Source organism: Diabrotica undecimpunctata, chromosome 2 (assembly GCF_040954645.1).
Source record: "Diabrotica undecimpunctata isolate CICGRU chromosome 2, icDiaUnde3, whole genome shotgun sequence".
Lineage (NCBI taxonomy): Eukaryota > Metazoa > Arthropoda > Insecta > Coleoptera > Chrysomelidae > Diabrotica > Diabrotica undecimpunctata.
This window is the reverse complement of record NC_092804.1, coordinates 152,794,078-152,812,832: the sequence shown is the minus strand read 5'-3', so window position 1 is coordinate 152,812,832 and position 18,755 is coordinate 152,794,078. Positions and strand designations below refer to the sequence as shown.

Sequence of the window (18,755 nt, the reverse complement as noted above, 5' to 3'; positions counted from 1 at the left end):
GTTTTTCCACATGTCATCTTCCAGGCCACTATCTCTCATCGTCTTCTCTCCAACTTTTACGTGGTCTTCCTCGTTTTCTCCTTCCTTTTTGGATTCCATTCTAATATTATCTTTGGGGAATTTCACCTATTCTGTGATTTGGAAATTCTTTGCACATGTACCATATTAATTGTTTTGTTTCTATTTCGTCTGTGATGTCATGTTTTACCTCCATAATTTGCCAGATTTCTTTTATTTGTGAATCTTATCTTGTCATAAAAACAACATTTAGGGTTAAAACCGAGTTTTGTCTGATTTCTGGTCAAAAAAATAATTGTCTCCACTACGGTCAAAGTGTAGCATTTATTCAAGTGCATAGGCGCAAAATGTCGCCTGTCATAATGTTGTCCATTTTTTTCGAATCCTGAGAAAACTAATAAGTATTTTTGAAAAATTTAAACGCAGAATGAAAGATTGCATTATTACCGAGGGCCAAAAGTCCATTAGAATAACCAAAAAGTTTCTTTTGAATGATATATTTGAAATTAAAAATCACACTAAATTTTCTCTTTTTTTTTTCACCCCTGTAACTTATTCAAATAAACATTATAGAAGTTTTCTGGGACTGTCGGCTCTCGGCAATAAAGTAATCTTTCATTCTGCGTTTAAATTTTTCAAATATACTTGGTAGTTTTTTCAGGATTCGAAAAAAATTAACACATTGAACATTTTGGGAAGCGACATATTGCGCCTATGCCCTTAATTTCGGTGTTTATGACTTAATTGCCTCACTTACAGGGTTCTAATGTTAAATTTACTAAATTCCTTGCTTGAACGATGTGTAATGTAATCATGTTAAAAGAGTTTTACTTTTTAGTGATATTAAAAATTTCTCTGGTTAATGTGATAATCATTCTGTGTACCAATGATTAATTAATATACCAGCACTAATTGCTGTTTAACCACGTTATTTATAATTTTCCTTACGTTGTAACGTTTGTGTAAATAAGGCGTTAAAAAATAAAATAAACTTGCGTTTTATCATTATTCAAATCTAAGCTGAACAAAAATATTTTTTTATTTATCACACAATAAATGTTATATCGCCCAATTAATAGTTGTTTATATCTTAAAATGATATGAAGGATTATTGTCTATGTAATTAAAAATATAGTCTTATGGTCTGGAGTATTATATTGACAACAACGTCATAATGAGTTGCACTCATAAAACATTGTTATTAATTATTTAGAAAACCCTGACAATGTTCAGTGATAAACGTTTCAGCCAGACATATGAAAAATTTTAATAGTTATGTGATGGGTAAAATATTTCAAATTAAGAACCTGACAGGTATGTACGGAAATCGTGTTCTTATTTGTCCGTCCGTCTACCTTATGTACGATTACTCTTGGTGTGAGGAAAAACTTGAATTTTGAATGGAATTGAATTTGGAACTAAAATTTTGCAAGAATTAATAAATTAGAGGATAAGCTTAGCAGATGACCAACTGGGTTTTCGTACTGGAAGATCGTGTACAGTGGCAATATTCGTCATAAAACAAATTATCGAGAAATACTAGAGTATCATCAATAGACTATCATTTCGGTGTTTGATTGAATTAAAGAAAGCATTTGACAAAGTAAGACTCAAAGATGTAATCTATCTTTTACATAATAAAGAAGTTCGCACAGATATCATAAAAACTATTTAAAACATCTACCAAAACAACAAAATGGAAGTTAGAATAAATGGACAAATTCCGAACCTACAGACATGGAAACGGAATAAGACTCACTAATCCCTATGCTCTTCAATTTCAACAAAGGAAGGAGATACAGAGTGGGAAACAAAGAAGTAAAACTACTTTGTTACGCAGACGACGCAGTATTGATAACCCAAGATAAAGATATTCTGCAAAAACTAGTCCACAGATTTAACAAAAGAGCAAACTAATTTGCTCAGTTGCTAAGTTGCTCAGAATCGGATGAGATGTGGACGTGGTTCTTTGGATCGTTCTTACTAGCTCAGAACAAAAGAATAATTGAAAAGAAGAAAAATTAGGTAGATGATAGCCACTAGACCTAAACCAGTAATATGGGATAAACAAAGAAAAATCATAAATAATTTGCCAAAAAAGACAGAAAATAAGTTCTAAAAAATGTGTTTACATAAAATACAAAATTTAGTGTTGTATACAAAAAAATTAGTGATCGAAACAAAAAAAAATACGGAATGTACCACTTCAAAAATCACTAACACTACACTATACTGAAACACAAAAATGATAAGTTTCTTTTTTCAGAATGACAATAAAACGAAAGTATTCAGCTCAATAATTATTTGCTTTATAAGGCAGTATAAAAAGTTAAAAACTTACTGTGAAATTTCTTTGTTTCACTTTACTTGCTTCCACTGTAGACATGGTGGATCTTTAAATATAATATAGACTGTTTCCCAATAATAATCAAACCATGGCAGGTTTCTCAGCAATCAAAGACAAAAAGAAACGAATGTATCGCTTCCATACTTCGGCAAGTGAACGAAGAAGAACATTTTTACTCAACTTCCAGTTGACTTAACTCGAAATTGTTGGTATTAAGGGCTCAAAACCCTTAGCACACGGCAACAGAATGTGAGTACCACCGGCTTATTTGAAAGCATGTTCGGTGTCGGTACTAATCTCGATTTCCACACATCAACGCAATTTTAGTCAAAAAATTCCTCCACGGGCTGTAAGTGTTTCACTTAGTGGGTCATTCTCACCCGATCTTAATTGAAAAGCAATTAAAAGATGGTTTTTCGGTTACTAAAATAAACATTAGGTGTTTATTATATCCCAATAATACTAAAGCGTTGTTATTAGGATAATTTGAGATGTTTATAAAAAACATTGGACCGAGTAAAACAGTTTACCTATCTAGGAACAATAGTAAACGAACAATGGGATCAATCACAAGAAGTAAAATGTAGAATAGAGAAGGATAGGAGTGCATTCTACAACATGGCCAAACTCTGTAAAAACCACAACCTTAATCTGGAGATAAAAGTAAGGCTCCTACGATGTTATATCTTCTCGATATAATACTACGGAGTTGAATCCTTGATACTCACTGAAGCGATGGAGAAAAAACTTGAAGCCTTTGAGATGTCGCTATACAGAATAATCCTAAGGATATCATGGACGGACAAGATAACCAACGAGACTGTACTACGAAGAAAGAGAAGTGATGTATATGATTAAAAGAAGAAAGTTAAAATATCTCGGACACATAATGAGAAACGGCACTAAATACAGGTTACTGAAAATAATCCTTCAAGGCAAAGTGTTCGAGAAGCGAGGAATTGGGCGAAGAAGAATATCATGGCTAAAAAACCTGAGGAAATGGTTCTCCACAAGAACAACTAATCTATTTAAAGCATCAGTTACTAAAATAATTATAGCCAGAATCGCCAATATTCGAAACGAATAGGCACCAAAAGAAGAAGAAGAATAAAAAACATTCCTTTGAATATATAATTTCAACAATAAATCCAAACTTTATACAGGGTCGAATGAAACTTAGTGCTTTATGAATTAAATTAAATTTGAACTACATGAATTAAATTTTTTATAAATTATTTGAACCCTTACACAAGTCAGAAATTCAAAACAATCGTAATTAGCAAAGAACCAACCAGATGTAAACGAGAAATCGATGGCGTCAGTATTGAACAAGTAATGAAAATAAAATACCTTGACATTACACTATCTAGCTATGAATACATAGACAAAGAAGTGATATATCAAGTACAAAAAACAAAGCAGGATACCTTAGTAACACTATATAGCGAAACAGATATATTAACACTGATATATTCTTCGTTATCATCCTTTATATAAGCATTTTGGCTTGTTGATTGGCGGGTTGTTGCGTATGTGGAAGATTGTCACTCCGTCTCTTTCGCGGTCGCCAGATACTTTTTCTACCACTTGGTGATTTTAAAGACTTTTGTGTCCGCCATTCTACGGATGTGATTGTTCCATTATTTTTTTCTATGTAGTGTCCACTCGGTTATACCCTGTACATTTCATTTTGTTCCGATCTGGTCACTCCCTATTCAGTCTCTTAGCTTATTTCTTGTAATTCTTCTGAATATTCTCATTTCTGAATTCTATGTATTTTGCCTGTGTCGGGTCTTACACTGGCCTTATAAATAAATACTTAATTTCATCTCACAGTTAATGTATCGGTTACTCCATATAGTGTTATTAAGGCATCCTGCGAATCTAGTTGCTCTTTGTTCTTGACGACTAACTTCTTATTCAACGTCTCCATAGCTGGACATTGTAATCTCTAGGTACTATATGTCCATTACATGTTCAATGCTAACTCCATCGAATTTCAGTTAACATTTTTTTGGGTCGTTTCATGTAACATCTTATTGGTTCTTTTCATACTTTTATCTTTATGTTATACAAAATATTTTTTTACTGCGTACAAAGTCTTGGTAAATCGATGTTTTCTGTTTCCCCCCTACCAGGGAGAGGTTTAATAGGAAGCCTGAGGGTAGGAGTGTCAAACTTTTTTTATTTTTTTGGAGTCCCAAAATTGACATTCTCAGCAAAATTCAGCTTATTTATATAAATATTTATATGATTTTTAGAGGTTCAGTGGCATTTTCGTCTCTCTGACTACTGGAGTAATAAAGAATTATGGAAAATAAGTAAATTAAAAGGGCTAATCCACTTCAAAAAGAGGATTGCTACTACATGTTGCTTGGCATTGCTCTAATCTAAAGGCTGTATCAGACGGTTTACTTTTTGTTCATTTCTGTCTTTCATCCTTCATCTTTCACTCGAGATGAAACGTCTAAACATAAAATGAAATAAAAATACTAAATGTAATACTCATATACACTATGCAATATGACGCAATATCTTAAAGAATACATTCATTCAGTGAAATGACATTGAACCGTCTGATTCCGGCTTAAAAATATCGAACGGTTGTGATAATGATGATGAACTTGATACACATACCTTTTTTAATCTTACTTTTTGTTTAATATATATTTTTTAGTAAAATATAGTATACAATTCCTACTAGACTCCCTAGAGTGGGAAAACAGTAATTTTCTCTTTGATAAGGTCACCACACTCGTTCTATAACATACTATTATATAACAAATAGGCTTTTACTATATAGACCGTAGAAGTTAAAGCATTTTCTACATAACGTTTTAACTAAACTATAATTTTAGGTGGCATGCAAGACTTCAACTACGTTCACTCCAACTGTTTCGAAGTTACTTTTGAACTGAGTTGTTGTAAATTTCCGTTAGCTAAAACTCTACCCCAGGAATGGGCAAACAACAAAGAAGCTCTTTTAACTTTCATGGAGTCAACACATTGGGGTGTTAAGGGATTGGTTAAAAACGAAAACGGTGACGCCGTTTTGGACGCTGACGTAGTGGTTGTGGGTATTCGACATAACGTCACTACATCCAACCGTGGAGAATATTGGAGGTTGCTACTACCCGGTCGTTATCAGATGTATGCAGTAGCTTTTGGGTAAGACTTATTTGAGCTGAATTAAATTTACCTCCCTAGATTTAACTCTGAATTATCATTGCTAATTTTAATGGGAATAAGCCACAATTTAAGTTTAAAATAAGTATATTTTTGACGTTTCAATTTCGATTTAGGAATCGTTCTGAAAATACAAAACATAGATACATTTTGTTTTTTGTTACTTGGTGAAAAACTCTTCTAATAATTTAATTTTATCTGACTAATTTTTTTTGACAATTCAGACATATATTATACATTTCAAAGTAGACGACTTTAAAGTGATATTGCGTTCCTGGGACGACTTTATTGTAAGATAGTTCATTCGATTACATCAAATCAACTTTAACTTGAGAAAATCCGTCAGGAAAAATCAATTATCAGTATCTTATGTCAATAATATCCATTTTCAACTAAATAATAAATTCTATAAACAAAATTTTGGTCTAGCAATGGGCTCTAGTTTATCTCCATTATTAGCCAATATATTTATGGAGATTTTGAAACAAAAATTATTTCTAAACAAAATTTAAAACCCACAGTATGGTGGAGATATGTAGATGTTGTATTCTCAATATGGCCTCAGAGTTGTTCTCTGATAATAGATAAAGAAGAGACAATAACATTTACCATGGAAAAGGAATATAATAACACACTACCTTTCCTGGATGTTTTAATTTCAAAGAACGATACTGGATATGAAACTCAGGTGTATAGAAAACCAATACTCACCAACAGATATCTAAATTACAAATCAAATCATAATATCAATATTAAAAAGGAGTCATTAATTCCTTCTACAAAGAGCCAAAATTACTTGTTCTAACGAAAATTTGTTCTTAGAGGAGAAACATTTGTTAATATCTGTTTTATTAAAAAATAATTATAGTTTATAACTAAGGAATTTTCCATAATCGACCGAAAGGAACAGAACAACTTAGAACGATATCCTACAGCATCCAAAAGGAATAATACGAGGAAAATAACAATAACATACATAAAAGGATATACATAAAATTGATATAAGGTTGAATGCTCGAATAAATGAACTTTGATAAAATGAAAGGCAGATATCGAGCACAGTTTTATTAATTAAATCTTGCCCAAGTACTTTCGCTTCTTAGAGCATCTTCAGGGGCATCTGAAATAAGCCAAGAAATGTTTTTTTAAATGAAGAAATTGATTAACTTCGATAAAAACTCGAAGTTAATGGGTGATAAAAGTTTTTTTGTGATTAACGTTTTAGACTTACTTCGTCAATTTTGGGCTATCCAACAATGGCAGAATGTCATAAACATAAAATTAAACATAAAATTGTACATAAAACTACACTAAACAAGGACAAACAGTTTAAAATTATTAAAAAAATAGTCGAAGCTTCATTCTGGTCGGCAATAGGAGAGAGAATGACTCCCGGTATTAACGGAAATGTTAAGGTGACATGTGACATATGACAGCTTGGATGGGCAGTCACAATCATGTATATGTGATCTGCACATTTCAAAATTCTATGTAACTAAGCATTGACCAAAGGTCCAACTGACACTAGAAAATCAATGATGAAATATGACATATAGAATATTTTAACTAGATTGCATAATCCAGATATCACACTTAAACCTGTCTATAATAATTAGTATAGACATATCTATTCATTGTATTCTCTCCATCTCCTCCTATACAGCCAGCACCTCTGATATTTTGTAATACAACATAGAATTCTTCCATTTTTCTTTCTTCTATTCCCTCTACAGGTGAGTATATCTGGATTATATTTTCTAGCTCTATTCTTATGCATGTTATTCCTGGTGATCTTGGGTCATTTATTTATGATTAAATTCCTCTGTCAGTATCAAATTAACTCCTTTCTTTCTTCTTTCGTTGGCACTAACTCCAGAATAATACATAAAGTATTGTCCATTTATATTCTTCTTGGTTCATATTTTATTGTTTCACTCAGTTCCAAGAGTCGTTTGTCAAATTTATTCATTTCTTCTACAATTTCTTCCACATTTCTTTTCCATTTATGGTTGTAACATTCCAGGTTACAATGCCTATATTACTGTTTTTGCATATCTTTCCTTATTAAATTATTACCATTAGGTTATTTGTTGTAGATTGTGGTGCAAATATGGCCCTTAGTACTACTTTTATCTACTACTACACTATTCTCTATTAGTTTTGTGCGTGCTTTCATCCAGTAGTTTGGTTTCCTTGGATCATTCTTCTTATTCGCTCCGTGCGTGACCATGGTAGGGGTACTTTGAAACGATGCCAGCGTGCGTAGCGGCGAAATATGACAAAATTGGATCTACCTTTTTACGCATAAATTTTATCAAAAATGTGTGCAAATACATATTGCGTATTTAATTGTGCTAATAATAGCAAAAATAGTAAGTGTAGTTTTTATAGGTTCCCAAAGATTACATATAAATTAGAGAAAAGAAAAAGATGGATCCGTGCTATTAATATGAAAAAGTAAATATCACATAACTTCATTTTTATGCAATTGAAATAGGAAAAATTTAAATAATTTACCTTAAATGATATTTTATAAGGCTACAAGCTAACTGCAGAGTGCCTGATGACTTTAGCTTTTATATCATAACTTTTACTATTACTGTTTTTAAATATATGCTCTTTCACGTGAAAAACTTGATTTGCCAGTACTAGATTTTTCCTTTCTTTTCCGTTTGTGGTTGAAAAGATATATTATGATGAATTTTGAGAAAACCAGTTTTTAATACATTTATTTTGTACATAAACTGAAAATACTACATTTATTTTGTACATAAACTGAAAAAAATATAATTAAAAAGTTAATTATTAATAATTGTCAATTTCGCATGTATTTAACAATGTCAAACATATGTCATATGTTTAACCTGAAAATTGGTAGGTCCAAAACTGTCAGATGAAGGCGGTAGGTGTCGCGTCAGTCACGCACGGAGCGAATATCAGTTTTCTATATCCTATCTTTGTTGTGTTTCTCTTATTTCTCTTGTCCTTGGCTGTTTTAATAATTTTTGCCTGAATTTTGCTCTCTTTTTGGGCCAGGTTTCATTCAATGTGTATTTCATGAGCCGTAATATCATTAAGTTTATTTTTAACACTTGTGTCTTGTCAGGCATATTTTCCATTTCTGCTAAAAATGTCCTATCTCCTATATCTAGGTAAAGTTTGCCGTAGCAGCGTCCCGTACAGTATTATATACCGAGGAGAGCTCATTTCCTTTCGCCACATAGTTATTCTGTTAAACTTCTATTAATTTATGTTTAAAATAAATTTAATGGACCATCGAGCATTAATAAATTTGTTTAAATTATGTATTGTTTCAACTTACATTTAGTCTCCTAATATGATGTTCTTTATGAATGTTCTTATTAATCTTATATTTACCATATGTCGGTTTGGGCTGTAACATAAATCAATTTCTTATTTAATATGCCGATTAGATCGCAGCACACTTTTAGCACAACTTTCGCACTCTAGACCAGAACTTTCTTCACATCTCAACATTTAAATTTTCTAAATTTGTAGAAATAAGTTCTATATTTATTATTTACTATTTTTAGATATCAACCATCAGATACAGTGAATGTAACAGTAGAAGATGGGAAAACTGTGATACAACATTTTGAATTAAAATTACAAACGTCGCAATCAGGTAATTCTAGGCTGAGTTCTCAAAATGATGATCTCTGGTATTGGAACAAATAATAATGATTACTAAAGAATTAATAATTATTACTAACTGTACTATTAGATGATACATTAGATTAAAATACACTTGATACATATCACTCGTAAGTTTATGGTTGTATTCAAATATCAGGGTTTATTTCAGTATTTGGATCTGATAACAATTTTTAAAATGATTGTAATTTGAACAAATTGAAAGTTTTAAAAGAATTTATATAAAAGATCGGTCACTACAGGTAAAAAAATCTTTAAAGTTTTTAAAATTATATAGATAAAACCTTGAAACTGAGTCCCTTTTCCCTTAATACTGCCAATTTTTTTTAAGTACACGTTTCGCAATTCCCTAATACGTACTAAGGAATTTACTTATATCATTTCTTTCGATTGTGGAATTGTTAGGAAAATACATTATATAATTTAATGGATTAGATTTGGTTATTCAGATGAACTGTGTCCCTTTACACTTCAACCTTAGAAGTTCCGTTGTGCTAATCCTTTCTATCAAAATGTAATTATTTTCAATGAAGTTCACATTTATCAACTATCTTGGGACTGTACTAAAACTGGAAGATTCGTATGATCTTGTAAGGTTCGATGAAGATGATGATGAGGAAACTAGTCGATGCTTGCCCAAAAACTGGACCGTTTTTTTCTCACTGTGTCAAGCAATACTTTTAAAACTTGAACGTTAAATTCTTTGTTTATTGTCACTTGTCACATTATGTACAACACTTTCATAAAAAAAGTCAACATGGACACTCCTGTAGAAGATTCTATTGTGAAAGCGTTTTGTTTATTGTTTCACCGATGATGATAATATAATTAACGACCATCTTTAAGTTATCGTGAAAGACTTCTATACGACCTTTTTTGCTCTTCTTCTTTTCTTCTTAAAGTGCCTATCCGTTCCGGATGTTGGCGATCATCACGACTATCTTTACTTTGTTTATTGCAGCGCGGAACAGTTTAGTGGTAGTCGTGTTATACCACTTTCGTAAATTTTGAAGCCAGGAAATGCGTCTTCTTCCCGGTCCTTTCTTACCATTTACTTTCCCTTGGAGAATCAGCTGGAGAAGGCCGTAATGCTCTTGATTTCTCATTACATGTCCTAGATATTCCAACTTTTTAGTTTTGACGGTCATGAGAATTTCACATTCTTTCCCCATTCTACGCAGGACCTCCACATTAGTAACTCTGTCAACCCAGGATATACGTAAGATGCGCCTATAACACCACATTTCGAAAGCTTCGAGCCGATTCATAGATGCAACAGTCAGTGTCCACGCTTCCATTCCGTAGAGCAGAACTGTGAATATGTAGCAGTTCAATAGACGGCATTTTGTTTTTAATGATATGTCTCGACTGTTGCTCTAACCTGAGCTAATTTGGAATAAATTTGTCTAGAAGTTTTCTCAATTATTACAGGATCGCTTTATAGTTTGCTCACAGTCAATCGAAGATCTTCTTTAATAGCAATTCTTACACGTCCGAGATTTTCTGATACCATTATGCTGGAAAGTCGAAAATTATATTAAACTGATCCTTTATGTGATTTTTGTTCTGTTCGTCTCAAAAGGACTTTTCCTTTTTATCATTTGAATATCTTCTTCACAATTTTTTTGGGTTTCATTCCAAACTTATGTAAATCCGTTGCTCGCATCTGCCCGTCATTTTTAGCCATAAAAAAATGCAGCGAATGCATAAAGGATTATCGAATATTTTTGCTAGCTAAAGATTCTGTGTCTTTAACTTACAGCTTTAGCATACAATAATGAACGACTGTTACATCTGGCACAACTTTTTAAGTACTGACAGCCCCGTTAGTATTCCTAACATTATGCATGCTCCATCTGTACTGATTTCATTAGATTTTAACCATTCCATTTTTTGACTGTCATAAGTATCAAATACTATAACAAATACTAGCAACTCCGAACATAAGTAGATCTTCATCAGCATAAGATCGTATCTTTGGTGTTAGTACTTTCATCCAGTTAAAGAGCAGTTATATAGTATTTTTCATATAAAAATGCGTGCACGTTATTCAAGATTTACGACGTCAGAACCCCACAGCGTTGCCAAAACATCAGAATAGTTAGTAAGTGAGGAATTTTTAAAATGTCAACTATTTATCAAACTACTATATTAACAGTAAATACACTTAGTTTTAAGATTCTGCAACACACTAAAATACATAAAATACATACATTCTAAATTTTAAACTTACCTCTTTCAGAGCATTAATAGTAAAAACGTCCCGCCATTATTTCTTGTTCAAAATAATCTATCTTATATGAAAACTTATCAGCTTTCTACATACTATTTAGTTGTTTTGGCATAGCACAAACACAATACTCAACAATAATTAGTTTTTAAAGCTATTAATCTAAATTTAATATGTATTTATAAATACAATTTATTAATATATAATATATTATGATCAAATTGTGTAAGAAATCAAAACATAAACAAAATTCTTACTTTAAAAAAGCGGCAACACTTTAAACAATTTTACCACACGCTGAACTGTCAAAAAATTTAAAGTATTCCCTTTATCAGTTGCGTACAATAATTTTCTAATATATTTAATTAAAATTATTATTTTGTGGAATATTAGACTTAAAGAGTTATTTCATAAAATTTATATTATTAATAATAACAAATGTTTTTGGTTATTTAATCAATATATTTCTAAAATTCCAATATAATGATGATTACATTTTTCTGATTATTATACCATGTTGACGCCTATGAAAGATCGAGCAGTTTCGTATGGGTTTCGTATTATTAGCTGTGTTAGGAAAATTTGAACTCTAAGGTTGACGTTCTGGAAATTTTAAATATAAGTGACGTCACTTTATATAACTTGTGACGTGCACGCATTTTTATATGAAAAATACTATACTTGCTAACTTGATCTACAAATGTCTCCTTAAGGTTTTGCGACATCTTATGTCTTTTTCTGTTGACAGTATCATTTGATAGCGGCACTAAATTTAAATTATGGGCTTCCTATTTTCCTACCATCTCTGACACACATATCTTAGCGACTGGTAATATTAGTTTTTGTCTAATGGCGTGAGATTTAGAGTTTAATAGATCCCTATTTTTTAACATTTTATCATTGAAATCTCCAAAACTGCGACAAAAATGAATACAAGTAAAATTATATGCAATGAAATTTACTATCAAAATAGTTTTATGCCTGAGATATTAAAGATCCATTTTGGAAATGTGAAAAATCATGTAAAAATAACGTTTTGGAAATTAGATAGTGCGAAATCGGAATATTCTTTAAGGTTTATGAAAATCATTAATTTAAAGTTATATTATTATTAATATTTTTATGCTTTTCCGCAAATTTTAACTTTTATACACTTCAAAATTTCTTTTTGTTAATTTTACAAGCATATTTTGATACGATATTTCATTGCTAACAATTTTACTTGTATTCACGTATTTTTTTCTTGACATGGTACTTTGAGATATAGGCATGATAAAAGTTTAGAATTGGGGGTAAATTTCGTGGATTTTTCGTTGTTTGTATCGATTTTTATCGATTTTTTCACAAATCTTTTAGTTGCAGCATATCAACAATTTCTTTAAAAGTTTCGGGGTATTACAACCAGCTAAACCTTTCCCGTCTGGGGATCTATGAAGCTTTTAGAGTTTTCATTAATGCAGCTTTGAGCAAACAGTATGATTTTTACCAGAAAAAAGATGTTTCTTAATTTCCAAAAACACGACACTCTTTGTTCTAAACAGTAATCAATTCAACTAAACAGTTTCAATGATCATTTTTATAAGCGGAAAAAACTTATTGGACAAAAGACAAATATCACTATTAAGTTAGGCGCTACTTCAGTAAATGCCAGTCATAGAACAAATGGTGTCTTTGCTTCCTACAGGTACTAAAACATCAACAACTACTAGGGACTGACTTATCACAACAAAATGCGATCGGCAACTGATTTTAAACCTCTTGCTAGCTGTCATTTAACTGAAACTCATCGCGAAAATCATTGTAGGAGCTTTCGGAGCGTCTTTTAGTCCGAAGTCAATGGTTTAAGTTGCTCATTTGGGGAATGTTGTTGTACTGTATCTCATTTTGTAATGATACATTGTTTTCCGGGTGTATATGTAATTATTTTTAAAGGTTTAAGGTTTGGTTCAAACTAAATTCCCATTTGTTTCGTAATGAACATTTTGAACTTTATTTCCAGAGAAAATATATGTTCCATATGATGTATTTTCTTTTAAACAAAATATTCGTTTTACAAATATATTATTATATGTACCGTTTTAATTTGTATAGATTTTTATACTATATTTTTCCGTTATATATACGTAAATAACTGCCTATTTTTTTAATATAAATAAGATTATATAAATACCTCTTAATATCCATGACAGGTCCAAATATATTTTACGTAAAGCATAAAATATTTTATTTAGACTGTATTAGAACTGATTTTATAACTTTATTTAATATGTGTAGTAATTACTGTTTTATTGCAGAATTAAGTCTACGATGAACAATTTTTGACCTTTTATTGTTATGATTATAAGTTTAAATAGCTTACTAACACCTCACATAATCTATTAATGAGTCATCCTTAATAATAAACAGTAATCTTTGTGATAAAATATGTAAAATTAAGATATTATATACCTAAAAAGTACTCAATATAGATGTAATAAATAGTTATTTGGTATACGAATAAAATTTTTTTTCTTTTTGTGCCCTCTCTTCTAAGAAGTCGTTGGCAATCATCACTGCAGTTAGTATGTTTGATGCTGCGCCTCAAGACTAAACGCTCTCAACAGGTCTTTAACAGACCTAGATGTAAACCAGATCCTCAAATTATTCAATTAGAAACTACGTCTTCTTCCGTAGATTCATTATTTCTTCTATTCTCTCTTATATTATTATTTGAAGTAACTTTCAACGTTCGTCTCTTCTAGTTGATTAAGTAATTAAAGTGATAAACAATGAAATGGAATATATGATTGTAAATAAAAATATCAATTGATTGTGGTTGTTGTCAGAGTCGTGGAGCAGCAAAGGATGATCTACGGGCAGCTGATGAGAAAAAATGAAGTCTTCGACGACTTGACGGTCGATGTTCGTGTCACGAGTTCTTGCTTGGCTGTGTTTGGTCCGTAGGTACGAATTCCTAGTTACATAGATGCTTTGCAGAGCGGTCCTCTGGGAATATTTCGGATGATAAATGAACCGTAATAAATTAGGCTATTGGTAATCTTTAAAACTGTTATCTTAAGCTGTTATATTGTTCTGTGGTACAATTTATGGTTCCCAAAAAGGTGTGATGATTTAGATAAGTGGTTCTCCGATTCGACAAATATATGAATATGCCAATTTTGACGTGAGAATTTAAAAGCAGATAATCAAGGTGGATAAAGAAATAAGTAATTAAAAGACATGACTAAATAAGGTCATTAAGAGTATTAAAAATAAAATATTTAAATAAGCACTAAATACTTTTCCAAACAACTTGTTTTACATTTTATTGAGAAATAATGACATGAGTTGTGTTAACAACACACCTGGCCCCATTTTAGTCAATAAGAGAGACATGGTTGATAAATGAAAGATATTGGAGAATTACGAATTTGGGCATCATGTACGACGGATGTTATTTTGGTCACATAACAACGAAAGGAATAGTATTAGGTATGACCAAAAGTTTTAAAGCAACTGCATTATCAGAGATGTAAAAATTAAAAATTAAGGAACATTGAATAGTGGATGGCTATGATAACCGAAGATTTAACCTCGCAATCAACAAGGTATTCACGATATAGATAAACCAAATAACAGTTCTAAGATCCACGTAAATTATATCTACCAACTCTTGAAAGAAATTTGGTATATTTTCAGGTGATCCTTCGACCTACACCTATAAACTTACAATAAATGACTCCAATAGAAGCTATGTGGATTAAATTATTATTGACTTAAAAAAACTAATTACAATCGCGGACATTACTAAAACTAACATAACTCGATTGCTACTGTTGGACATTCAGAAAAGAGCGGATTTCTTTTATACAGTAGCTATACAAACTACATTAGCTATATGATTTTCCGAAAATTAACAAGATTTGTTACAACGACCGACTAAGAAGAAATCTTTTTCGAATAAACCAATGAGAGAATTTCCTAAATCAATTTGTCTCCTCTGTATCCCTCTGACTCCTACGATAGAGAGCTAAGCATCCCTTATCATCAGCATCATTATTATAAAAGATATCTAATATCTAACAAGAGTTGCCGAAAAATAACAAAATAACAATAAAAAAAGGAATTATAGAAATCATGCACATAAAAAGTAATGATATGAAAAGAATAAACAATGCATGATCATATGGTCAGTGTGAATATAGCAATTTACACGGAGTATAAGAAAATATGTTAAATAAGGCTTAACCGAAAGATAAAAGAATGGTAAATAGAAGAATTACTTACAGTAAGACCTGAGGTTGTAGAGAACTGACATCTTCGGTATTTATGAGAAAGGACCCTTTGAGAGTTTAAGTATTACTGAGGTACTCTGTTAATGTCAAATTTAAACGTGGCAGTTGTCTTATCACTTACCAATTACAGTTCCAAAAATGACAGTCATTTACTAGCTGTAATTTAAAAGTAGGAAAGATTTTTAATGATATTAATTATATGTGAAAAGTCAGTATTTTGGTGTAAAAACATCAATCACAGACAGAAAGACATAAAATATCTATACATAAAAAATAAAATTACATATTTGTTTGCAATAATACCACGTTTTATGTGTATTAAGATGGAAATTTAAATTAAGACAAAGACAAGACAAAGAATAGAAATGTGATAATTACCAATCTTAACTGTTTATTTTTATGATGACTCATTATAAAAATCATAGTTCTTCTATACGTATTTGAAACGGTTAAAAGCAGATAACAATTAAAGAATTCATATAGGCACCACATTTTTTATTTTTTTTTTTATATTCAGTCATTCATTCCCAATAGTAATTGTAACATATAGTCTATATACGTAAGTGGGAACGATTATCAGATGCTCTCTAATTTTTTAATACAATTAATAACTTCTTGGTTGCTTAACTGATAATTTCTTTCTCATGAGTTTCAATGCTATTGCTCATCTTCATCTATTAACAAAACATTTTGCGTTTCAATTACGACTAGAAGAACTATACATTAACCTCATATTTTCAACAAATAAAATACATATGTTTTGTATTTAAGTGTTTGCATGTTTTTCAAGTTCAAAGTCTATTATACTTTACATTTTTTTATTATTTTACCAAATTTTATGAACATTCCATGGCAATATACATTTTTATAATTATTGACATTATTGTGAATCTCATTGAAATAATAAAATCGTTAAAAGACATGTGTATTTTATTTTCTCTTTTATTACACTCACACGCATTGATGGGACATTCCTGATTGGCTTAAACCGGTAGCACACTAATCGATATCATAGAGCTTCCATTGTTTTACACTTAATTTGCTGGGTACTGGCATTCCATTGTACATATATGCATATTTACTTCTGCACTTTCACTTCGTTTAAGCATTCCCTTTTGCAACTAAAAACTAATAAACTACTATTATAATATTTTTTTATACAGTCTTGGACATAAACAACAAAGAAGAGATAGATTTACATGAAATGCGCATTTAAAGCACAGAAAATAACTCCTACACTATCGCAAATACGTTGTTGCTTTTTGGTTGCAGAGGATAGCTGTCTACATTGGAATTTTGAAAGTTCTTATATGGAAATGGAAAATTTTATGCTTTCAAAGAAGATTTATGTTTCAACATACTTTACAACAAGCATTATTACAATATACATTCTTATGTCAATACATTTTATCCAGCGACGTTACAGTGCAGTTATCCCTTCTCTGTAGTGCTTATTTGGAACTTTTGCAAAGTATACATGTACAGCCGTCCTGAATTCTGGATTGGCCGAAAAGCTGTGACCAGTGAGGAAGTTTTGAGAATATATGGAAGTCAGATCGACGAAATCTGGAAAATGAGGTGGATATCCCAGCATTTTATAATGCAGATGCCTCAATTGCACAAACACTTCTAATAACAGATATATCCTAATAAAAAAGGATTTTCACAAATCGCATTCAGTTTCATTGGAAGTCGAGAATAGTATTTTTTTGTTTTGGTTTCCACTTTTTCAAGATAACCAATTAGAAAAATTTCTTTCGCATCCCAAAATACCGACCTTACTTCTTTGGATCTGAATAGCCAATTTCTTTAAACTGCGGTTATGTTTCGGTATATAGTGGTAAATCTGTTTTCTCCATTATCACGTATCGACGCAGTCTCCTCTATTTTTCTTAAAAGAAAAAACAAAAAGTACCAAACATAAATAAAGAAGTATCAAAAGCTATAAGGAAAAATTTAAGAATGAAAAGGTCCACCGAACTATAGAAGAGAATAAAAGTCTGAAAGTCCTGAGAAGACGGCTAAACAATGGAAAATGTGAAATACATAAACTAAAGAACAAAGAAGCAGTCCCATGTCAAATAGAGAAAAACTACTACACATAGTTGAAGACTTCTATCAAGAACTATACACAAATCAAAGAGAAGACCAAACTAACTTGGAAGCCGCCACAACGCCAGACGCAAAATTATCAACCAGGGTTCAGAGATCACACTAAGCGAAATTCAAGATAAGATGAAAAACAACAAACCACCAAGAGAAGATGGAGTCGTAATAGAAGCTATAAAGATGGGCGGACGTGCCCTTCTCAACCAAATAAAAATTTTGTTTAACCAGTAACAATTTTACTACACAAGAAAGGTGACAAGGCGCACCTAGAACACTATAGACCAATCAGCTTATTGAAACACATCTATAAAATGTTTACCCAAATAATTACGACAAGACTAGAAACAGTTGGATTTCTACCAGCCCCGAGAATAAGCTGACTTCCGCTGAAGATTCGGAACAAACGATCATCTACAAACTTAAAACCTTAGTAGAAAAAACGATAGAATATAACAGATCACTGGTATTTATCTTCGTACTTTCACAAAGCCTTCGATACCGTGGAATTAGACAGCATTATAACTGAACTATTGCTCTGAACAATAGTAGAATAGACTACCGACTTACAAAGTTAGTACAAACATTGTACCAGAACGCCACAATGCGTCTAAAACTACATAAATACCACCAGAGAAATTCATATAAAGCGAGGTGTGAAACAGGGCGATACTCTCTCACCTAAATTATTTATAATGGTCCTCGAATACGCCTTTAAAATGCTAAAGTGGGAAAATGAAGAAATAAAAATAGACGGGGAAATGCCCAATCATCTTCGTTTTGCCGACGATATAGTACTTATTACCGAAGATCTGCGTGAAGTACAAAAAATGCTACAAGAATTAGAAAACGTATCTTCAACAATAGGTCTAAAAATGAACATCAATAAGACCAAATTTATGACGAATTTGGCTCCCAG

At 31.3% G+C, this 18,755-nt stretch overlaps 1 protein-coding gene across 1 annotated transcript in view; it reads left to right on the top strand.

Moving 5' to 3' along the window:
* Window positions 1-18,755, top strand: part of svr (Carboxypeptidase D svr) — a 74,520-nt gene that overhangs the window by 15,593 nt on the left and 40,172 nt on the right. Inside the window, exons 5-6 of the mRNA XM_072523749.1 lie at window positions 5,224-5,533; window positions 9,106-9,197. Of these exons, the coding sequence (XP_072379850.1) occupies window positions 5,224-5,533; window positions 9,106-9,197 (402 nt within the window). The remainder of the gene's footprint in view (window positions 1-5,223; window positions 5,534-9,105; window positions 9,198-18,755) is intronic.